General features: G+C 41.5%; 1 protein-coding gene across 1 annotated transcript in view; it reads right to left on the minus strand.

Moving 5' to 3' along the window:
- LOC122790246 (mitochondrial amidoxime reducing component 2-like) overlaps positions 1 to 20,989 on the minus strand; it is a 241,923-nt gene that overhangs the window by 86,419 nt on the left and 134,515 nt on the right. The window contains exon 4 of the mRNA XM_044057781.1: positions 7,408 to 7,548. Coding sequence (XP_043913716.1) covers positions 7,408 to 7,548 — 141 coding nt within the window. The remainder of the gene's footprint in view (positions 1 to 7,407; positions 7,549 to 20,989) is intronic.

The following is a 20,989-nucleotide window of genomic DNA, read 5'->3' on the forward strand; positions in this document are numbered from 1 at the left end:
TTTAAATTCTCTTTTGAACAGAATATTAGTTTTTGGCTCCTCTGCTGCAGAGGTGATCAAAACTGCGATGACAGCGGTAAGTTGATTCATGAAGTCTCTCTATGGTAGGGGTTCCAAAAAGAATTCAGGAACCTCTCAAAACCAAGTACAGTCAAACAAGTCAGACTGAGTATTTAAGACCTTGCCCACCAGCCCTGGGCAGTCCCTTTTCCCTGTCCAGAAAGTTGGAATCTCAGTTCTTTTTGGCAACATTTTGTCTTAGTCAAATAAGTTCTAAAGGTCATTCATCAAGAATGCACATGGCAGGAGGAGGAAATACCTCATTTTCAGGCGGTCCACTAGACCACATTCCTTTACTGTCCCCCAGTCCTTCAACATGTGATTTCCCAGAACCAGTTCCTCCTTCCCAGGTTGGGAAAGGTTAAGATTGTTTTTAGTGCCAAAGAAAGAAGATGCTTGGAGATTGGTTTTAGTTCTTTCCAAAAACAGTCTTTGAGAGTGCCAAAGTTCAAAAATGTTGCCACTTAAAATGAGGAAGAGGAGCTAACAGATTGAGGTTTCTTAGTAACATCACTTTTAAAAGTTGCTCATCACATCACTTTTAAAAGTTGCTCATCACATCACTTTTAAAAGTTGCTCATCACATCACTTTTAAAAGTTGCTCATCACATCACTTTTAAAAGTTGCTCATCACATCACTTTTAAAAGTTGCTCATCACATCACTTTTAAAAGTTGCTCATCACATCACTTTTAAAAGTTGCTCATCACATCACTTTTAAAAGTTGCTCATCACATCACTTTTAAAAGTTGCTCATCACATCACTTTTAAAAGTTGCTCATCACATCACTTTTAAAAGTTGCTCATCACATCACTTTTAAAAGTTGCTCATCACATCACTTTTAAAAGTTGCTCATCACATCACTTTTAAAAAGTTGCTCATCACATCACTTTTAAAAAGTTGCTCATCACATCACTTTTAAAAAGTTGATCACATCACTTTTAAAAAGTTGATCACATCACTTTTAAAAAGTTGATCACATCACTTTTAAAAGTTGCTCATCACAAGTTGCTCATCACATCACTTTTAAAAGTTGCTCATCACAAGTGGCTCATCACATCACTTTTAAAAGTTGCTCATCACATCACTTTTAAAAGTTGCTCATCACATCACTTTTAAAAGTTGCTCATCACATCACTTTTAAAAGTTGCTCATCACATCACTTAATGCTCATCACATCACTTAATGCTCATCACATCCAGACTTCAAGCATTTTTTTTTTTTTTTTAGTTTAGATCACATTATTTGTTCTTTGCCTTGAATTTGTGTGTGAAAGCTCTCGGTGCAGCAGATAGTCCAAAGTGTCCAGCTCCAGTTATAGCTCATTGCACCTTAGAGGGTGTCCACATTTTTCCATATTTAGATTGAAAAAGACTCGACAAAGATAATCAGATCAAAGTGTCAGGAGTTGCTGTCTTGGGCAAGATCTCTTACACAAGGTGGAATTTCAAGAGAACATTCAAACGTCCAACATCTTCACACAGGATTGTGTTCCTGGTGAGACAGCTAGATACCTCATTTCAAACAGTTTTACTTCCACAGGAAAAACAGATCTAGATCTATTCTAAAGGTTTTCCCATGCAGACTTCTCTCACTGCAAGGGAATACCACAGGATTTTGAGTGTTATGGAATCTAGGATTCTCATGAATACCCTAGGCAAGGCTCCACATGAGAAGGATACAATGGTATCTGAAGTCTCTTTGGTCTCCGCACCAACATCCATCATCTTGACAAATCCCAGTGATGGAGTTTGTCAGATGAGAAATCACTTGATGGAGACAGCAAATTTCCCTAAATTCAGGTCCCCCCCCCTTTGCCCCAAAAGCAGTCAGTCACCACAGATGCCTCAAACTTTGCTTGGAGAGCAAGTCAGGAGGGATAAAAGTGCAAGGTGTATGGTGTGATAGGAGGTACTGCCAGCCATTCCATGGAAAAGTAGGGCAGTAGATGCAAGACATGCATCAGCACAGCTAGCTGGAATGTTATAAAATATTGTATGTTATTAGTACATTAACTTGATCTGTACAGATGCTTGTGCTGAAAATGTAATTGTGAGCTTTGATGGGTTTTAATTGTGTTAAAATGTATCAACAGAGCACTCTGCTGAAATGAAGAGAAGTGTGTGTGTATTATGGTAACTGAATTAAATGTATGCATGAGAGGACCACTGGCACAGCAATGGTTAACCAGCTAACTTATTTTAAGAACAAGAGAAATGCAAATGAGCTATTATATCATTGAATAGCACACTACGGTGCTGAGTAGGACCAGAGATGCTGGGTCTGGGTCACAACCGTTGTTAAGTTCAGTGAAAAGAGGGGAGGCCTCCAGGCATTGCCATAAACATTTAAATGTTTATTGTAGCAGTCTGCTAAATTCCTGTTTCAAACTTAAAAAGGAGATATTGTGGGAATCTAGAGTCAGGTGACCAGATGAGGTCATTCTGCAAGGTAATCTCGGATATTATATTTTACAGGAAGTAATCTCAGAATTGAGAGTATTCCGTTTGGGGCCTGACTAGAAAAAAAGACTGCTCACATATTTCATCTCACCTTCCCAAGTAACTAACCAAACTAGAGAACTGTAAAATTCTCTTGGATTCAGTCAGGAATATAGTGAAGCTTAGTTCAGATATTGTTTTTCTTCATTTGTCTGTCCTTCAATGTTCTTTTCAATATTTCCTGTAATTTGAACTCTGGTTTAGTGTGAATATATATTCAGTACTTCATGTACTTTTACTCTATTAAATAAACTTTCCTTTGTGGATAGTCCTTTTTAGAAAGTATTAACCTTTGAGAGTACTTGTATTTACTTGTAGACACTGTGCGAGCCACTCCAGAAGCCCTAGCCATCTTGGTGAACTACTACCATTTGTATAGATATTAATATTGCACAGTATAACTGGATACCCTTTGTTAAGGGCCTTCTAGAGTAGCTGATTGTAGAGTGTCTGGTGACAGTGAAGCTACCTTATAGACTGGTTAGAAAGGGGCATAGCTAGTAAACCTGTGCCAGCCTTTCCTAGGTGTATGTTTCAGCCACTTGGGGCAAGGACGTAAAGCACAGTTTATATAGAGGGCGCTTGAACACTTGGCTGAGGACCTAACCCTACATCTGTACCAGTGGGGAATCCTACTCGGGACCTGAAGGGACACAGATAATGGAGACATCCTGACCCTGGGTTATGCGTGTTCCTTGTATGCTCTTAAGGGAAATTGTAATTGATTCAGAGAGATTTGCATCTGGAAATACTAAGTGTATCCATTTGTATTCCAAGTGCACATCCCTCTCCAGTGTCAGCAGTGAGGATTCAGGCTCCTTGATTACTGGCCCAGCATGGAGATGACACATACTGGTGCCCATCACATATTGGCAGCAGTGGTGGGCATTACGTGTGGGACACCAAGAACAGATGCAAGCACATACATATAAAACAGATGGTTGTCCTGACCAAGGCACTCAACTCCCTGCATCGTCTTTGATCCCAGGGACCTCTTCAAGTTGTTACAGACAATACCACAATCATGTGGTACATCAATAAAAGCAGCAGGGCACTAGGTCATATCCCCCTCTGCAGGCAAGCCATGTTAGCTTGGGATAAAGTTTCACAGCACAATCTCACTCTACAGGTATCCTATATATTCTGTCAGAGCAAAAGTGTGCGGCAGTGAAGCTGAGCATGACAAGGGATAACCCTTACAGATAGAAACTACATCAATGAGATGGGATCCTCCAAGATTTGATCCATCTGTGGGGAGTTCATCAAGTAGACCCATTCGCCTCCTGAGCAATCAACTAAACCAAGATCATAGCTGTGACATCCATCTGGCCAAGGAAACCGTGGTACTCCCTTTTTTGGGAAATGGCCAGGGGCAATTAAAGGTTCCTCAAAGAATGGATCTACTCACACAAGATCTGGGGTGTGATTCACCCTGACCACAATAAATTTCAATTGACTGCCCATATGATAGAAGCAGTTATTTATGCAGGCAAGAAATCCTGCTACTAGAAAATCATGCATTAATAAATGGAAAAGGTTTTCTAGTTGGTGCCAACATAACCAGAACCCATTTAGGGCTAGTTGTTCTCCGCTTTTACAATATTTGTAAGAGTTACTATCCAATGACCTTTCTTACATCTCCATCAAGGTTCATTTACAGACCATTTCAGCATGTCTGCCCACATATCCTCCTCTTTCAATACATTCTCATGTTGGTGTGTCAATCTTCTCATTTTCCACTGAGAGGGTTTCTCTGAGAATTAATCTTTTTACTCCTAAAGTGGCATCCGAATTTCCTTTACGCCAAGCTATCCATGTTTGTTTTCTTTCCTGAACCTAGAAACAAGGAAGATACCCCCACACCTTGAATCCCACAAAAAACTCCAGTACTATCTTGACAGAACTAAATCATTCATATATTCGGATCAACTGTATTTCTTGTGAAGGTAAGAATAATCCATGTCAAAGCATACCATTTCCAAATGGCTGTCTCAGACTATTACCTTTTGTTATTCTCACAACAAAACTATTCCAGGCAGGGTCAAAACCCACTCTACCAGAACCTTGGCCTCTTCTATGGCTTTTTGGAATGGGCCAGATTCTACAAGTATTCTAGAAGCAGCAATTTAGTCCTCTGTACATACTTTTACATAGCACTACAAGCTTGAGTCCTTCTCTAGGTCTAGATAAGGCTTTGATAGGACTATTCTCCAGGGTCTCCTGGACCACTCTCCTTCCACCCCCTTAATGTAGTAAGCTAGAGTAATCTACTCATATAGTTAAGGCTACTGCAACAGTGATCAATATGATGAACATGGTATAGTTGGTTAAGTAAGCATACCTTAACAGTAGATAGTCGAATGGTCACTGCTACAGTAGCTACTTCATCCATCTTTCCCCTTTGTTTTTTTGATCTGCTTATGCCAGAGTGGACATTTACCTTCTGTTGTTCCTAGCATTGTCCTTTCAGAGCTGAACATTTATTTATAAAAATTGAAGTGTAACTGTATGAGTAATGCTTTTAAACAACCCTAAACTATAATGATTTACTGCTCGGGTTACAGAAATATATTAATAAAGTCTTCTTTTCTGACATAGTGGCAGCTATGCAAATATACTGCTGAGATCCATAGTGGCGGCTATGCAAATATATTGCTGAGGTCCACTGTTCATTATTACTCTAAGAAACCTCAGAACACAGCCACCTACCTTAATGGGATAATGCCCAGGAACAACTAGAGAAAACTATGAACATATCTGAAATGACGGTGCAAAACCATCCCAGTCTTTGTGGAAGATTCAACAGAATGAGGGGACTTCCAGATTTCAAGAACATCCTGCATGTCTAGCTCCAGAAAGGGAAGCATAAAGTGTCTCTCGACTCCAAATCCCAAGATAAATCCAGAGAAGAGGAACAAAAAACAAAAGATCTATGAGCTAGAACTGCAGAATGGACAGGCCGTCTAAAACAGGGGCAAAAGCAAATGGGTTGCTCAAAGATCTCACCTGTGGGGCTCACTACTGAAAATTTTTCAAGAGCATAAGGGGAGGAAACCAAAAGTCTTTCAACAGTCCTAAACAAAGGATCATGCAGGGATTCATATGAATATGCAATAACTGCATCCCATATGTGGAGCTGGGGTCCAAGTGTGACAGCATGAACAAAGTTAAAAATGCCACAGAGGCCTTCAGACCTATAAGCATCACATCAAAGTACATAAGCATGAAATACTGTACCTCTGACCCAAGCATCCACTAAGAATTGAATAAATATATGGCTTCTCACACCACAGCCATGTTTTACCAGAGCAGGCTCACCTGATCTCTTCCTCAGTGTAAATCATCCAAATCTGCTGGGCCTGGTAGAAAATCTTTATGGATAAACCTTGGTGTTAAGTATCCGTACTTATGATTAGATTACTTGAGTGATTGCTCCCCGACATCATGCATATTGGCCCATGACCCAGAGGATCAGCTGGGGGAAAGAATGTGAAAAGCAATATTGAATGCAGCCCCTTATGGTGGAAGCTGGGATGCTCCTCTCCCAGATCTCGCTTATCACTGTAAAACAGCAGATAAGAATGAAGTAGTCCACACTGCTAAGATAAGATCACCATTTCTTTATGGAACCGAAGGCCACTCATTGCAGACTTAAATCTGGGGAGAATAAGAGCCCAGGCATCCCTAAGAAGGAATTCCAAGGTCAAGGCAGTTTGGAATACACAATAAGCCTCCTTCCTCCACAGGGTGCAAGATTCAGAGGAGTTTCAACAGTCATAAAAATCTCAAACCAAAGGGGTATAAGAAAGCAGGACCTTTTATTTCCAACAGCAAGGATTAAGAGCTGAACTGCGAGAATGGCAAAAAGAATCCAATGGGCATTGGGATAAGCCGCAATCTAAACTAATCACTGCATGATATGAGAGCTTATATATTTACAGGTACATGTCCACTCCCAAGCACAGCAAATTCTAGAAAAAGAGGCCTAATTCTGACTGGTGTAGAGAATGAATCCAACAATAGAATTAATCAAGGAGATGCCAGTTATACCTAAATGTTTTAGGCTTAGTACGCTGTACCGTTTCCTTCTGCTTCTCAGTGAACAGTTTCTTTTATCTTCTCCCAGGATGTAGACTCCAGTCTTCTGTATCTGGTAGCACATTTGAAGCATTGGCAGTGCCTGAATAAAAGGGATGTCAAGCTCTGGCTCCAAAAGCACGACTAAAATCTATGCTGGCCCAATTCTGACTTCTAGTGACTGCACCAGCATTTACAAGGCCTATGTTTTATGGCAGTGAATGTTTGCACTTTTCTACTAAAAGCTACCACAAAGAGAAGTACACAGTAAAAAACTTTGGTACAGAAACCAGGCAGGTCTTAACCCAGATCTGGGGAATGTTGGTGTGGTCTAAAGATAAAGTAGCCCCCACCCCCTTTACTGAGTAATTCAGTAAGATGGCTGAGGAGCCACAAGAGAGAAGACAAAAGAATTCCTGTATGTAAACTAACCTGAAAAAGTGTCCCTCAAAATAAAATTTTTACTTCCAAAGATGAAGCTCTTCAGCAAAACATCTTGGAAGCTGAAACACCCATGTGACAAAACATCTTTCATTAGGACTGCGAAATTCCATTTTGTCTTTAAATATACTGTACTGCCCAAACCCTACCCAAACCCTACAAGTAACGTATTCTGAATTCTCTGTGAATCTTCAGCTGAAATGTTAGTAAACTAGGGTTCTAATGTAAAAGGGACACACTCAACATAGCAAGTTAGGGAAATTAAAAAAACAAATGCCACATACCATGCCTCAGCTTTGCTAAAAAACATAACCCATTAAACCATTACCTCATCAAAAGCATTGCAGCCCGACACCACAATACATGGTCGGAAATTGTATATCGTCACCTTCTTCTGTAACCTGGTATTCAGATCCTCTACTGAGGCCTCAGACAGCAACATGATAGGACTGGCGTCAGGGTATGCAACCTGCAACAATACATTTAAATACCGTCATTTCCTATAAGCCAAGAGTTTTACAAGAAAAAATAAATGCCATCATTAAAGACAAACATGTCATTTTGCATCGTGATCTTCCAAGCCTATTGAAACCTGGCTTACTCTCTCTGATTTCTGCAAGCTCAAGGACAGTTAATAAAAATGATTTAATTACGTGTATCAAATGTCATTTGAAGAAATTAAACATAAGCGGTCAAGCCCCCAACATCTTATGCAGGCAATTGTGTCCCTACATTTTTCTTCTTACAATGAAGAACTGTGGGGTTGCAGCACCATAGGGGCAGGACGATTCCTCTGTGGCCTAGCCGTTACTTCCAACACAAAAAGTTGGATAAAAACAGTGCTCATTACAGAAATGATCACTGAGCAGGAGTATGATGCCATCTTCGCATAACTGGTACTTAAAGATTTGTGTCGACTTTCATTATATTTTCACCACTTTTCCTGATATTTAATCTATCTACCAGTCTGTACATCAGTTTGCCAATCCATCCATCCATTCCAACAGTTGCTCTGGATATCCAACTTGGCAGAGCGCACTAACAGTGAAAGCTGGAGAGAACAGCTTCAGCTATAAAGAGTTACATAAACTCACAATATTCACATAATTTCCACATACAAGGGCAGAAGTATGCAATGGAAAAAAATACAAATACATACTATGACAATGAAAAGAAAACACTTGTATCAACTGTAAATAAACAGTGAAACTTTTTTTTTTTTAAACAAAACAGCTCAGTGGCGGATCCAGGAATTTGCAAAGGGGGGGGGGTGGGAAAGTGGGATCAGAGCAGGATCAAGGTCAAATGCAGCCCTAGGCAGGATGATAAATTGGGGCCCCCAATGCAGCCCCATCTGCGGCAACCCCATATCCCCCAGAGCAGCCTCCTCCCCAGCCATTCCAGTATTTTGCTATTTGTTTCCAGTTACCACAAACACTGTTCAAAACTTGTCAGTGTGTAAACTGCTTTCTTATTTACTTCTACAATGATTACAGATATTGAAATAAAATAACACAAACACTAATAGCCATTCGCTAAACAAACACCACAGTCTGACAGTAAAACAGACAGCATGAGTAATAAACTGCTCTGCCCTTGAAGCCAACATTCACTGAAACAGCATAAAACCCACATTAAAAAAATGCATCTGGCTAGTGAAGGATTAAATTTAACTTTGGGTCATTTTTAAATCACCGACTCCTTTCACACATTTTTAGGGCAATGCATGCATATACATGTTTTTCGATTCACCTTCCTGATTGCATTAAATTATATTCCTTGTATAATACAGCACCACTTTTTAGAATGTGTTAAATTTGTAGTTTTGAACATTTTTCAGTAAGCAATGAAAAAAAACGTATTGAACCAATAATGAGAAAATGTTCAGTTGTATACACTAACATTTACTTTTATGGTAAGTGTATTTACTGTTGCAGTCGTCACATTTGGGTTATCTGCCTGCAGGTAGAGCTCAGCCGGCAGTCTTCAGATTTCTGCATTGGATGTTGTCTCCTCTTCCATGGCATCAGGTCGTCATGGGTATAAAACAAGCAGCCGATGCCATTACATCAGTCTTTCTTGCCCCAGATGTCAGGTGCCCCCACAATGAGAAGCAATCATGTTATGGTACACCCCCATCAAAAAGCAAATACACCAGAAAAAAATAAATATACCAAACAAGAAGGAAAGTTAGAGCTCAGAGAAGTCAGGAGGCTGGAGGGTGGGTAACCAGGACTGCAACAGTGAATACACTCGAACATCTACATTTATGGCAAGTGTACACAACTGTACTATGTTCTTCGTGCTTCACTGTTGCAGTCATCACATTTGGGTAGATTCCCAAAGCTAAGGAAGGGAGGAGGAAGTTAAAGAGCTTTAGGGCCAGCTATTAAGCCCTGCAAGACTGCAGTGGCAAAACCAGCTCTGGATTTAGAAAAAATAGGCATGTGGTAATGCTTGGTGAAGGTATGTACAGAGCTCCAAGTAGCAGCTTCTAGGATGTCCCTGGTACGGACTCCTCTGAGAAAGGCCATAGAGGTAGATGCAGCCTTGGTGAAATTTGATCTTATCCCCTGTGCGGTAGGTTTTCCATGGTGCTTGTAACAGAAATTAATGCAATGGGCTATCCATCTGGAAATGGTTTGCTTTGAAATGACCTTCCCCTCTGCCCCTGCAGCAAAGCCAACTAGCAGCTGTTCAGATTTTGAGAGGCTTAGTCCTGTCCAAATAAAATTTTAAGTTGTTTGTGCACACCCAGAGAATGCAGCATCCATTCCCCTTTGTTTTGTGGATTAGGGAAAAAAGTAGGCAAATGAATGGACTGATTTAGGGCCACACTAGACACCACCTTGGGCATAAAGGAAGGATTGGTCCTGAGGGAAACCCTGTCCGCATGGAAGATAATGAAGGGTTCCACTGCCATGAGGACCTGTAATTCAGACACTCTTCTTGCTGAAGTGATGGCTAAAGGAAGGCTGTTTTCCAAGAATGGAATTTCAACTCTGCTGTTGCAGCTGGCTCAAAGGGGGGAACAGTGAGCTTTTCCAACACATAGTTAAGGTCTCGGGCTGGAGTAGGAGCTCTTCTGGGGGGGGGGTCTTACATTTCTGGCCCCTCTAAGGAATTGTTTTTGCAGGGGGTGAGAGAAGAGGGGTGGCTCAGTATTATAATGTGCTGAAATGGTAGAGGCATGAATTTTAATTGACTAGAAGGATAGGCCTTTGTGGAGCATTTCTGTTAAGTACTGTAAAATGTGAGGTAAGCTGGGCACAGTTGTGCCCATCCCCCTGAGCCTGGCACCAGGAACAGTATCTTTTTCCACTTTTCAGCATAGGATTTTCTAGTACTAGGCCTTCTTGCCTCCAGAATGACATCCAGTATCTGCTTACTGAGGGATGCTAGAGGACAGCTCAAGGAATTAGCCAGGCTGTAAGGCTCAGGGTTTGAAGCTGAGGGTGCAGAATCTGGCCCGCTGCTGGGACAGCAGGGAAGGGGTCTGAGGCAGGTGCCATGGTTGCAGCAGTATCATACTGCACAAGAGGGGGTACCAGTGCTGGCATGGCCAGTCTGGTACAATCAGTATTGTCCTTGGCTTGTCCTGTTTGATCTTTAGTAGAACCTTCGAGAGGAGAGGAAGAGGGGGGGAAAGGCATAAACAGACAGGCTTTCCCAGGTAAAGGACAGGGCATCCACTTTCCAAGCTTGACTGTGGAGAGTTTGTGCAGAATTTGTCCAATTGGTAGTTCTGAGGGGAGGCAAACAGGTCTACCTCTGGAGAACCCCCCATTTGTTCAAGAGGTTTATGTACCACGTAATTGTGGTGTCTGTCTTTACCAATAGTTGTCCTGGAAGAATACAGTCTTTGAAGACTGTCAGAGCATTCTGTACAGCTAACATTTCTTTTTGATTTGATATGCAGGTGCATCTGTCTTGGGTTCCATTTGCCCTGAATGCACTGCCCTGCCATGTGAGTCCACCCATCTATAGTCTGATGCATCTGTTAGGGTTTGGGCAGCGGGGGGTAGAGTGAAAGGGAGCCCCTTGTTGAGGTAGTAGGCCTCTGCCCACCAAATGAACGTTCTTCATACAAAGAATGACAGAAATCATTGATTCCAGGTCCTGAGAATGCTGACACCATAGATTTTTTTAGATACCATTGGAGTTCGTCATATGCAGTCTTGTATATGGAATTAGTAGAATGCAAGAGGCCATGTACCCCAGGGCTTGCAGTATTTTCCTTGCAGATAGCTGGGGTTTTGTGGCCAGTAGTTTCAAGTAGGTTGTCAAACAAACTTGTTTCTCTGGAGTTAGGAATGCCATGTGGGAAGTTGTGTTCAAGCTTGCTCCCAGGAATGCAATCTGTTGGCAGGGATTTCTTTTCATTTATGGTGTACCCCAGTGAGGTTAGAAGTTTCTTTACGAATGCCAGGTGTTGTAATAGCAAGTCCTGGCTTTTTGCCAGAATCAGACAATTGTCCAAGAATGGGTAAATTTGAATAGTTTTCTGCCTGCAAAAAGCAATGGCTGGAGCTAGACACTTTATGAATACCCTGGGCGCAGTAGATACGCCAAAGGGAAGTGCAGAGAACTGACAGTGCATGGAGCCTACTCTGAAGCGTAGGTATTTCCTGCAAGATTCCCTTATTGGGATGTGCAGGTAAGCTTCCTTTAAGTCTAAGGTTGCCAGCCAGGCATCCTTGGCTAGCATAGGAAGAAGCTGTTGAGTTTTGAATTTTGGAACTACCAGAAAGGTGCTGAGAATAGAGAGGTCCAGGATAGGATGCCAGGTGTTGTCTTTTCTGGGTACCAGAAAAAGTCTTGAATAAAAACCTTGTCCCCTTTGTTCTGCTGGGACAGGTTGAATAGCCCTGATACTGAGAAGAGAGAACCTGCTGTTTGGCCTCCGCCCATTAATTTGGGGGTAGGTCTGGCCAACCATTTGGGGTTGGTAGTGTGTGGAAGTGTAATCTGTATCCTTGGGAAACTATGTTCAAAACCCATTTGTTCTGGGTAATGAGTTCCCATTTTTTTGCATGCAGGGCGAGCTTTCCTCTTAAGGGAGCAGGCAGTTGAGCAGGGCTTGGAAGGGTTAGGGTTAATTTAAGTCATTGTGCCATTTTACCATAGGGGGTGGCTTACTATTCCCTGCTTTGGAAGTGGGAGCCTCCCACTGCTTAGGTCTGTGCATAGCCTGAGACTGCAGCCTAGGTGGTCTGCTGTTTCTGAGTTTGGACTGAGAAGGCCTGGAAGGGACTGGAAAGGACCAATTCTTTGAAGGCCAATGCCTACTGAATCTGGAAGGCTATACTTGTAGGAACTAACAGTTTGCATAGATTTAGTTTTTTCCTCCATCCTTTTGAGGGCTTCTGCTTTGTTGCCAAAAAGGCGGTCTTGGTTTAAGGGAGCATCCAGTAATTTAGCTTTAACATGATCTGGCAAGTTTTGTTCCTTAATCCAAGCGTGCCTTCTAAGTACAGACCCAGTAACAGCAGCCCTGCGAGATGCTTCTAAAGAGTCAAAACCACTTTGCAAAGTATGTTTACCAACTTGTTCTGTCGAATGCATTAAATCCTGTAATTCTTTGTGTTCAGCACAATCAGGAATCATTTTTTGTTTAAGCAGTCCCATAACATGCTGCTGCTACTTTAACATATGAAACTGGCAATTTAAATCCCTAATGGCCAAAGTAGAAGTGTATACCTTCTTAACCCATCTGTCGAAGGCTCTAGAATTTCTATCAGAAGGGGTAGGATTTTTGGCAGCAGTGGCCTTAATGCCTTTAGGTCCTTGGGAAATGGTCTCTGGATCCACAGAAGGATTCTTGAAGAGGAATTTGAGAGTCAGGTACTCTGTAGTACTAGTCAGGTTTTCTGGGAGCTGGGGGTAAAGTGTCTGGGGTAAGGTTAGATTCCTAGAAAGCATAATCTACAATGTCCAGAACAGGGGGGATAGCTAAAGGCCTGTGCTGAGGCAGGAGTAGAAACTCCCGAAGTCTCATTTTTGGACTCAGTAGCCCTGGCTTTCCCAGCGGAAATGCTCCCCAAGAGTATGCAAGGTTTCACTGAAAGAGGGGAGGCAGAGGGAATGGAATCCTCTGAATCAGAATCCTCATAAGTAGATAAGGGCAAATCCTGGTAATCAGGAGGAGCAGAAATATCAGATTCCTGATCAGAAGAACCAGAAAGAAATTTGGTTCTAGGTCTCAGAGGGGGAAGGCTGGCTTCCCCTAAGTAAGGTAATAAGGTCTTCAGCCATTCTAAGCATTTGTTTTTGAGGCCTATGGGCCTGAGCATGTGGTTTTGTCGTTGGTTTTCTAGGCGTTGTGTGAGTTTTAGGCCTGAGAGATTCGGAACTTCAGGATGAAAACAAAGGCGTTGGTTTAATATTAATGTCTGTAGGCCTGAATACACCCTCAGAAGCCGGTGCCTGCACAGCGGCTCCGGACCCATCCCAAGGTAGAGACATCCACAGGTTCCATAGTCGAAGCATCTCGCGGCATACCGGATTCCGAATGGATCTCAGTAGAGGTCTGTGAATCAGAAGTAGCGGGTATCAGGGGCTGCAAAAGCGCTTCACTGAATACTGATGGACTGGCGACTAGCTTAATGGAAGTGTTGTCAGTAGTTCATAGGTTCATACTAGGCTATCTGCCCAAGGGCATTTATAAGCCTAGCCCAGAGTTTTGTGGCTTTCACCACCCCTTTAGTTTGAAGGATACTATGCCCATTATTTTGCTGTGCCTCTGTCAAGCAGTGACACTGAGGTAATCCCTGGGGTATAATCTCCCATCCATTGGTCAAGATTTCTCTTGAACAAAGCCATGCTCTGCCTCACATGTACGGGATTTTGTTCCACAGCATAGGGAGTCTCTGGGTGATGAATCTGTCCCTCCAGCACGTCCTATTAATAACCGTGTTAAGGTTTAAGTCTCTTGCCCTTGTAGCTCTGATGGATTTAGATTTTTTGAGGTGAAGCATGTTCATCAATTCCGGATTGGACATGGCCTTGTATGTCAGGCACAGCCTGTCACCTCTGAGCAGACGGTAAGCGGCTGAATAGAGCTAGAGTTCCTTCAGTCGGGCAGCATAAGACATATTTTTGAGACCCTTTATCCTTTTGGTGAGGAACTTTTGGGGCCTTTCCAATTGCTGCAGGTGTCGGGTCAGATACATTCCGAATGGGGCATTGTAATCAATCATTGGTCTGATGAGTGATGAGTACAGGGGAACGATGACCTCCCTTGATCTAGATGTGAATCCCTTCATGATCAGGTGGGCAATGTAGAAGGTCTTCCTAACTACTTTGGCGTGTCAAGGGTTACTGTCAACCTGGGTCCCCAGATCCCTGATAACCTCTTCTGTGCTTAGTGGATTGCCACCTATATGGTAGCTAGGGGTAACCTTGTTTTTCCCCGAAGGGTATGACTATGCATTTTTTGGCATTTAACTTTAGGCCATGGCACCAGTTATCCATTTCTATAAGACCCTTCTGAAGGATATCCGTGTCAGATGTGTTCTCTACTATGGCGCCCAGTTTGCAGTCATCTGCAAACTTGGTCAGCCATAATCCTCCTGTGTTTGCTTGTACTTCTGAAAAGTAGATGCCGAACAAGAGTGGGCCCAAGACTGAGCCCTGTGGGACACCACTTGTGACAGGCTTTGAGTCTGACATGGCGCCAGCAACTCTGACCCTGTGGGTTCTGTCACTTAGCCAGTTTGCAACCCATCTTGTGACGTATGGGTTTACATTTAAGCTGGTGAGTTTTTCAATGATACAGTGGGGTATTGTGTCAAAAGCCTTTGCCAGGTCAAGGTAGGCTGTGTGGACTGCCTTGCCCTCATCAATGGCCTTGGTGACTGTTTCGAAAAAGTCAACCAAGTTTAAAAGGCATGATCTGCCTTTGACAAAGCCAAACTGGGTTGGATCCAATGTCTGCAAGTCCCCTATGTCTTTATTTATGAGTTCCATTATGATCCTCTCCATAGCTTTGCAGACCAGGCTTGTCAAGCTGATGGGACGGTAATTTCCAGGGTCAGTGGAGGCACCGCCTTTGTGAAGTGGGACCACAGGAACATACGCCACTCCTTGGGTACGTATCCTGAGGTGAGGCTAAGATTAAACAGCTGCCCTAACTGCGGGTTTAGTTCCTCATTGAGTTCGTGGAGCACACAACCGGGGACACCATCTGGTCCCATGGATGCTGTGTTTTTCGCCTTAGAGAGAGCAGTTCTCACCTGAGCATTTGAGATGTTTGGGGGGCTACAATCCTCTGGTATAGATCTCTCCTTTTGGGGGGGAGTTTTGGACCGGAGATCTGTCTCCGTCTTTATCCTTACGTTTTTTCCTAAGATTGGTAGTCAGATGGCTTAACAAAGCCATTTCGGAGTACTGAGATAGAATACAAAAGTAATTTGCAAAAATAGCCCGACGATGAATAGTTCGGGCATTGAACAAGGCACAAAAGACAGCGAGGGACATCATGGTCTGGGCCTAAACAAGGAATGCAGTATGAATGAAAATCTCTGAGGTATTTGCTTTCCACAGGTAAGACAATTTTTAACTTTTACTGACATTGGTTGGAGCAAGAAAAAGGATACCCCTTTTTTGAAGACTTCGGGTGTGAAACTCAAAAATGAAAATTTCAGGAGTCGGCCGACAGGCACTTGCAAACTGCTTCTGCTTTGGGCTCCGCACGGCAAGAAAGACTGACGTAATGGCGTTGGCTGCATGATTTACACCCCTGTCAACCTGACGTCATGGAAGAGGAGACCGCATCCAACGCAGAAATCCGAAGACCCTGGTATTCAGGCCGGCTGAGGGCTACCTGCAGGCAGATAACCCAAATGTGATGACTGCAACAAACATCCACTCATTTCAGAAAATTTCAACCATAAAAGGCCACTCACTCAGACATCTATCATTACAATCCACCAATAACAGTCAATAAGCACAATCTCTGCAGAAGTAAAAGTTATCGGAATAATTCCACATTAAAGAGATCTAACTAATGAAGAGGTTGCTACTGGCAAACAATTTCACATTGCAAAATTTCATCTACAAATTCCGAGTTGGCTGCCTGCTGTCCTTGAATTAATGTAACATTAAAAAAATGGTAAGTTGGTAATATTGCAGTAGGGAATGACTGACAAACCAATAAACTTCATAGTTACTAGGTTATCTCGTACAAAAGACGGGCACACTCTAGTACAGAACCCCTATCCCTCCCTTAAAATGCACAGAATAATCAGCAATCGAAAAAGCACTGCAATACCAGCACTCCGTCGACATGGTGTGGAAGTAGAATCCATAGCCTTCTGCACCAAAGGCAATTATGCTACTAACAGTGCTTTCAAATTCTACAGCACAAACAGTGACTGCCATTTGCTAAACAAAACAGTTAGATGCACACTGAAAACAGACTTAGCATGAGCAACAGTAAACTTCTCTTTCCTTGAAATTCACAATTCCATGAAAATGCACTGAAACTCAATCCCTGAAAATGTACCGTTTCCTGTAACTAAGTTACAGTGTCAAGCCTGATCAAGTTAATTGACTAAAATGCCCCCCCCCACCCAAAAACTTGGGCATTACATACCACAGCTCTACCTCTCAACCTCTTAGCATAGGAAATCTGGACAAAGGCTAAAATAATGGGGGAGACAAAGGCCCAAAATAGGGATAGTTTTTAATTATTGTTCTTATAAACTTTGAAAGTTGAGAGAACAGGATGCTTTGGAATGCATTTTCTGAAAGCTATGAAGTCTGAAACTCTTACGTCATTTAGTGACTTCAGTCCACTGTGAATTGCCAGTAAACCACAAATTTTATAAGGAACTGGCCAAAAATGTGAGGCAAAAATCTAAATTAGTTGAGAGGTATGTTAAAAATACAGCAGAGGCAGATCCAGAATAGATATGGATGGGGAGCTAGTGGTGACCAAACATGAAGTGTCAGCAGACATTTAGTACTAAAAAGTACCACTTCTGGGTACACTTACCCCGCATTTTCTTTTCATATTCTGCACCTTTAGAAGTGCACATATAAAGTTGTGAACAGTACCTACAGAAAGCATGCAAACATCAGACATTAATGGCATTAAGGGGGATTTATATGTTTAGCTCAAGAGGGTGATTCTTGCTCATCTTGCCTCCCAACACCACTTGGAACTTTTCAATATACTGTCACATTTGAAAGGATGCACTGAAATAACTGAATTAAGCCATACTGTTCTAAATACTTGGAGATGCATTTTAGAGCCCCCCCCAACATATTTATTCAACAAGGATCTGAAAAAATCTTGAGGAAATAAATTCAGTCTTGTGTTGTTTCAAGAAAGAAATAAGTAATATCCAGGGCTTAAGCTTTAAAGCTAACAAAAACAATAGTTCCCAGTAAAATAAGGCAAACAATTAAAAGGATTTGTAAATCACATTTTGAAATAGAACCTGCCTGCGAGGATGGCATAATGGTTAAGGTGTTTACCTTACAGACACAAGGTGCAGCATTTGATTCTCACATGGGGAAATTGGCTAGGCTTAAAAAAATGACCCACAAGGGTAGTTAGCCTAGTACTAATCTATGAACCTATGAATCTATGAACCCCCTTAAAATAGTCATTGGCACCCCTCTGGTACAACATTGGGAGGAAAGTGAAAGAATAAATGGCCACAATTGTATTTCAAGTTGTTGTCCATATTATTAACACAACTTGCCTATTCACCCCTACCCACAAAAGGCAGCCACCTTCTTGATAACCCACTGTCAGACTGAGATATAGGTGAATAAACAAAATGCCAGAATAATATATTTCAGTTTGATATATGTGTGCATGTACACAAAACACAAATCATGCCACCTTACCCCTATCCCCAAAACATAGCCACTTCTAGACATATGTTCTCATCATACTTGTGGACATGTCTGATATCAAACTGAGGAAAGTGGAAAAAATAATGATCACAATAATGTATTCGAGTACATCTTCCTAGAGAGCACATGGACTCCAAGCAAGTTACTGCAACCATCTTTGCAAGCCTCTGAGGTTTGAATTTGGGGGAGTTAAAGAAATATGACCACAAGGTCTCTAGCCCTCACAATCTATGGCAACCTTCTGTGCACATATCTGAACAGGACTGGCTACAGATTGGATCTCCCTTGTTGAGCTTGGGTCAAAATCCCACAACAGCCAAGGATGTTAGGGCACCCAACTTCAGATGATCAAAGGGTCTAGATTCTCTCTGATGCATTTTCCTTCTTATTTTTGAAAAATAAATTATTTTTGCTATCTAATATTGTGTTTCCACTGATAGAATTGAAGGGTTTTTTTTCATTCACATGAACACACACACCTCAGTTTAATGCTAGTCCTTTTAAATAAATAAATGCAATTATTTGGAGATCCTGGTTATAGACATATTACATCAGGAGGCAAGAACTACTGCAGTACTTTATAGACATCTGAGTTACGAAAATGGGACTTAACAGGAAGGGAAGAACAATTTAACAAAAAACATGGAAAACAGCAAGGAGAAGTTAGGTATCCAAGAATAAACCTTTGGCTGCATTATGATGGTCCTCAAGTGTTCACTCCTCTTCCTGGTCACAGGACTTAATATCCCACTTGCTTAATATACCACTTAGCTAAATGACTATCTGGAATGATGCAGCCCCCCCCCCCCATTAAGGGACATGTTTAGGGTACATTCCATGATGTGACAGCCCCAGAGAGACTGTACTAAGATGTAGGGGGGTCTCTAGGTTCTTTGGATAAGGATAGCGGATGAACCCATTTTCTGTATTAAAAAGTTGGTCACAAATTATGGAAACAATAACATCTGCAAGAATTGTTGTAAGAGATATGCAACATATCAAACTGCTAAATATGTGGAGAGAATTCAGCTAGAAGCATTAGGTAAAGAAGGTAATGAGCTCCAAGTATAGTTAGGCAAACGTTAGAAAGCTTAGACCGCAATACGTATAAAATGATCAACAGAACAACGTGCAAGTCTCTCCACATCAGAATGACTGGCTCAGGTTCAAAATTAAGTCAGCTTTAGCCAGATGTCATGCTTGTGCAAGGTATAAATTTCATGCCGAGGTAAAATGTCCGTGGTCACCTTTGCTTTGAAAAATACTAGCCAGCAGTAAGAAAGATGCAAGAGGTGGTCATCACCTTGCCTGTTTAGCCATTGGTGAAATACCCCTTTACATGCTTGTTCGATATTAATATGCTTCCCTAGTAAATCTCCAGCACAAACATGCATCTTAGTTTGGGCTACAAAGGGGCAATATCAGAATCATGGAAGTAACAATTAGCATATAATTTGCCACCATTTAAGCCAGCACATGTGCTGGCAAACATTGCAAAACCATCAGAATGTTTTCTACTCACTAGAACTTCAAGTAGAGTCCATGAAAAAAAGCCTACATAAGCTCAAAGGTAAGATTAAGGTGTAGTAATTCCAGTACTCCTGCAAAATTGCAATTAAAGGCACAGCTAATTTCATAAAAGTTAATTATCCATATGATAGTGTAGAAGACTTTCAAAAACAAATGACCAAAGCACTCTCACTGTAGTAGTCCACAGCCGCCTGAAGCAAGCAGTATGGACAAAGACCAGCAGCATAAGCAGGTCAGTCTCAGAAGCAACTAATGTTGAACTAAATAAAAATGAAGGCTAGATAGCAAGGTGCATGCTACCTTGCACCCTTACAGCAACCAAATTCATTACATGAAAACTAGGGATTGTAGCTGGATTTCAGCTGCAGAGCAGTTCACATCAGTAAGAACTTGGCAGAACAAAGAGGCTTGCTGGATGAATGGTGAACATCATCAGCACAACTCTAAAGGGACAGCAGTCCTCAAATCCTCATGTAACAGAGTGCACAGCCAACAGCATTTTTAGAAACAGTTCCTACAACTGTATAAAATAACACTTAAATCAGAAGTGTAATGACAGGACTACCATCAGTCACTGCTGTGAAGACAAAATCCCTACACCATTGGGTACAACAAATAATAGTACATTAAAACTACATTTATACTCCTTAATGTGCTCTTTGTATTGTCCTATCCAATGCAAAGGAACCTTATTTCAGGACACTTGCAAATATTCATTAAATTAAACAAGTGATATGACCGTAGCAAACAAAATACATGAATACTCACTTTAATGCTTGATGCTAAAGTTAGGCCAGTAAATACCAAATTGTCAGTTTTATATCCTCACCCCCCACCCAAACAGTGTTATTTTTGAGCTATATTTACACGGAATACTAATATCTCATTTATACTTTTATTTCACTTAAGAGTTTTAAGAGTGTGATTAATAAAGCATAGTTAAATTTTAACTGGAAAATAAGGAATCTAGTCATACCTCTCAACCTCTTAGCTTAAGAAATTTAGACAAAGCGTGAAATAATGTGGGAACAAAGGCCAAAAATAAAGATATATTTTAAATATTGCTCTTACAAAGTTAGGAAGTTGCTAGAATAACAGGACTTACATTAGCATGCATTTTCTGAAGGATAAGATGTCCGAAACTCAGTGTCATTATTTAAAGAATCCAATCTTCTGTAATTTAACAGAAAAACACATTTTTTATGAGGAACAGAACAAAAAATGTGTCACATCTGGACAATTGAGAGGCATGAACAGTACGTCAGTGAAAGCTTTTAATTCCTCTTTCTCCTTTTTTTGCAAGCATAGGCTAGGATCTAAAGGTTGTGGTCTTGTCTGTGATTCACAAACGTTATAAAATGCAAGTAATTCTATACTTGCTCAGCTTTTGGCTACTCGGCTCGGAAGCAGTCACTGTCACAGCTCTAGTGGTTTCATTTCCAGATTCTGTGATGTGGCATGAATGGATGACACAGTTGTCAGTAAGAAAAAAAAAAAGAAAAACTGATTTA

This window comes from Protopterus annectens, chromosome 1.part2 (genome assembly GCF_019279795.1).
Source record: "Protopterus annectens isolate FY-2018-M chromosome 1.part2, PAN1.0, whole genome shotgun sequence".
In the NCBI taxonomy this organism is placed as follows: domain Eukaryota; kingdom Metazoa; phylum Chordata; order Ceratodontiformes; family Protopteridae; genus Protopterus; species Protopterus annectens.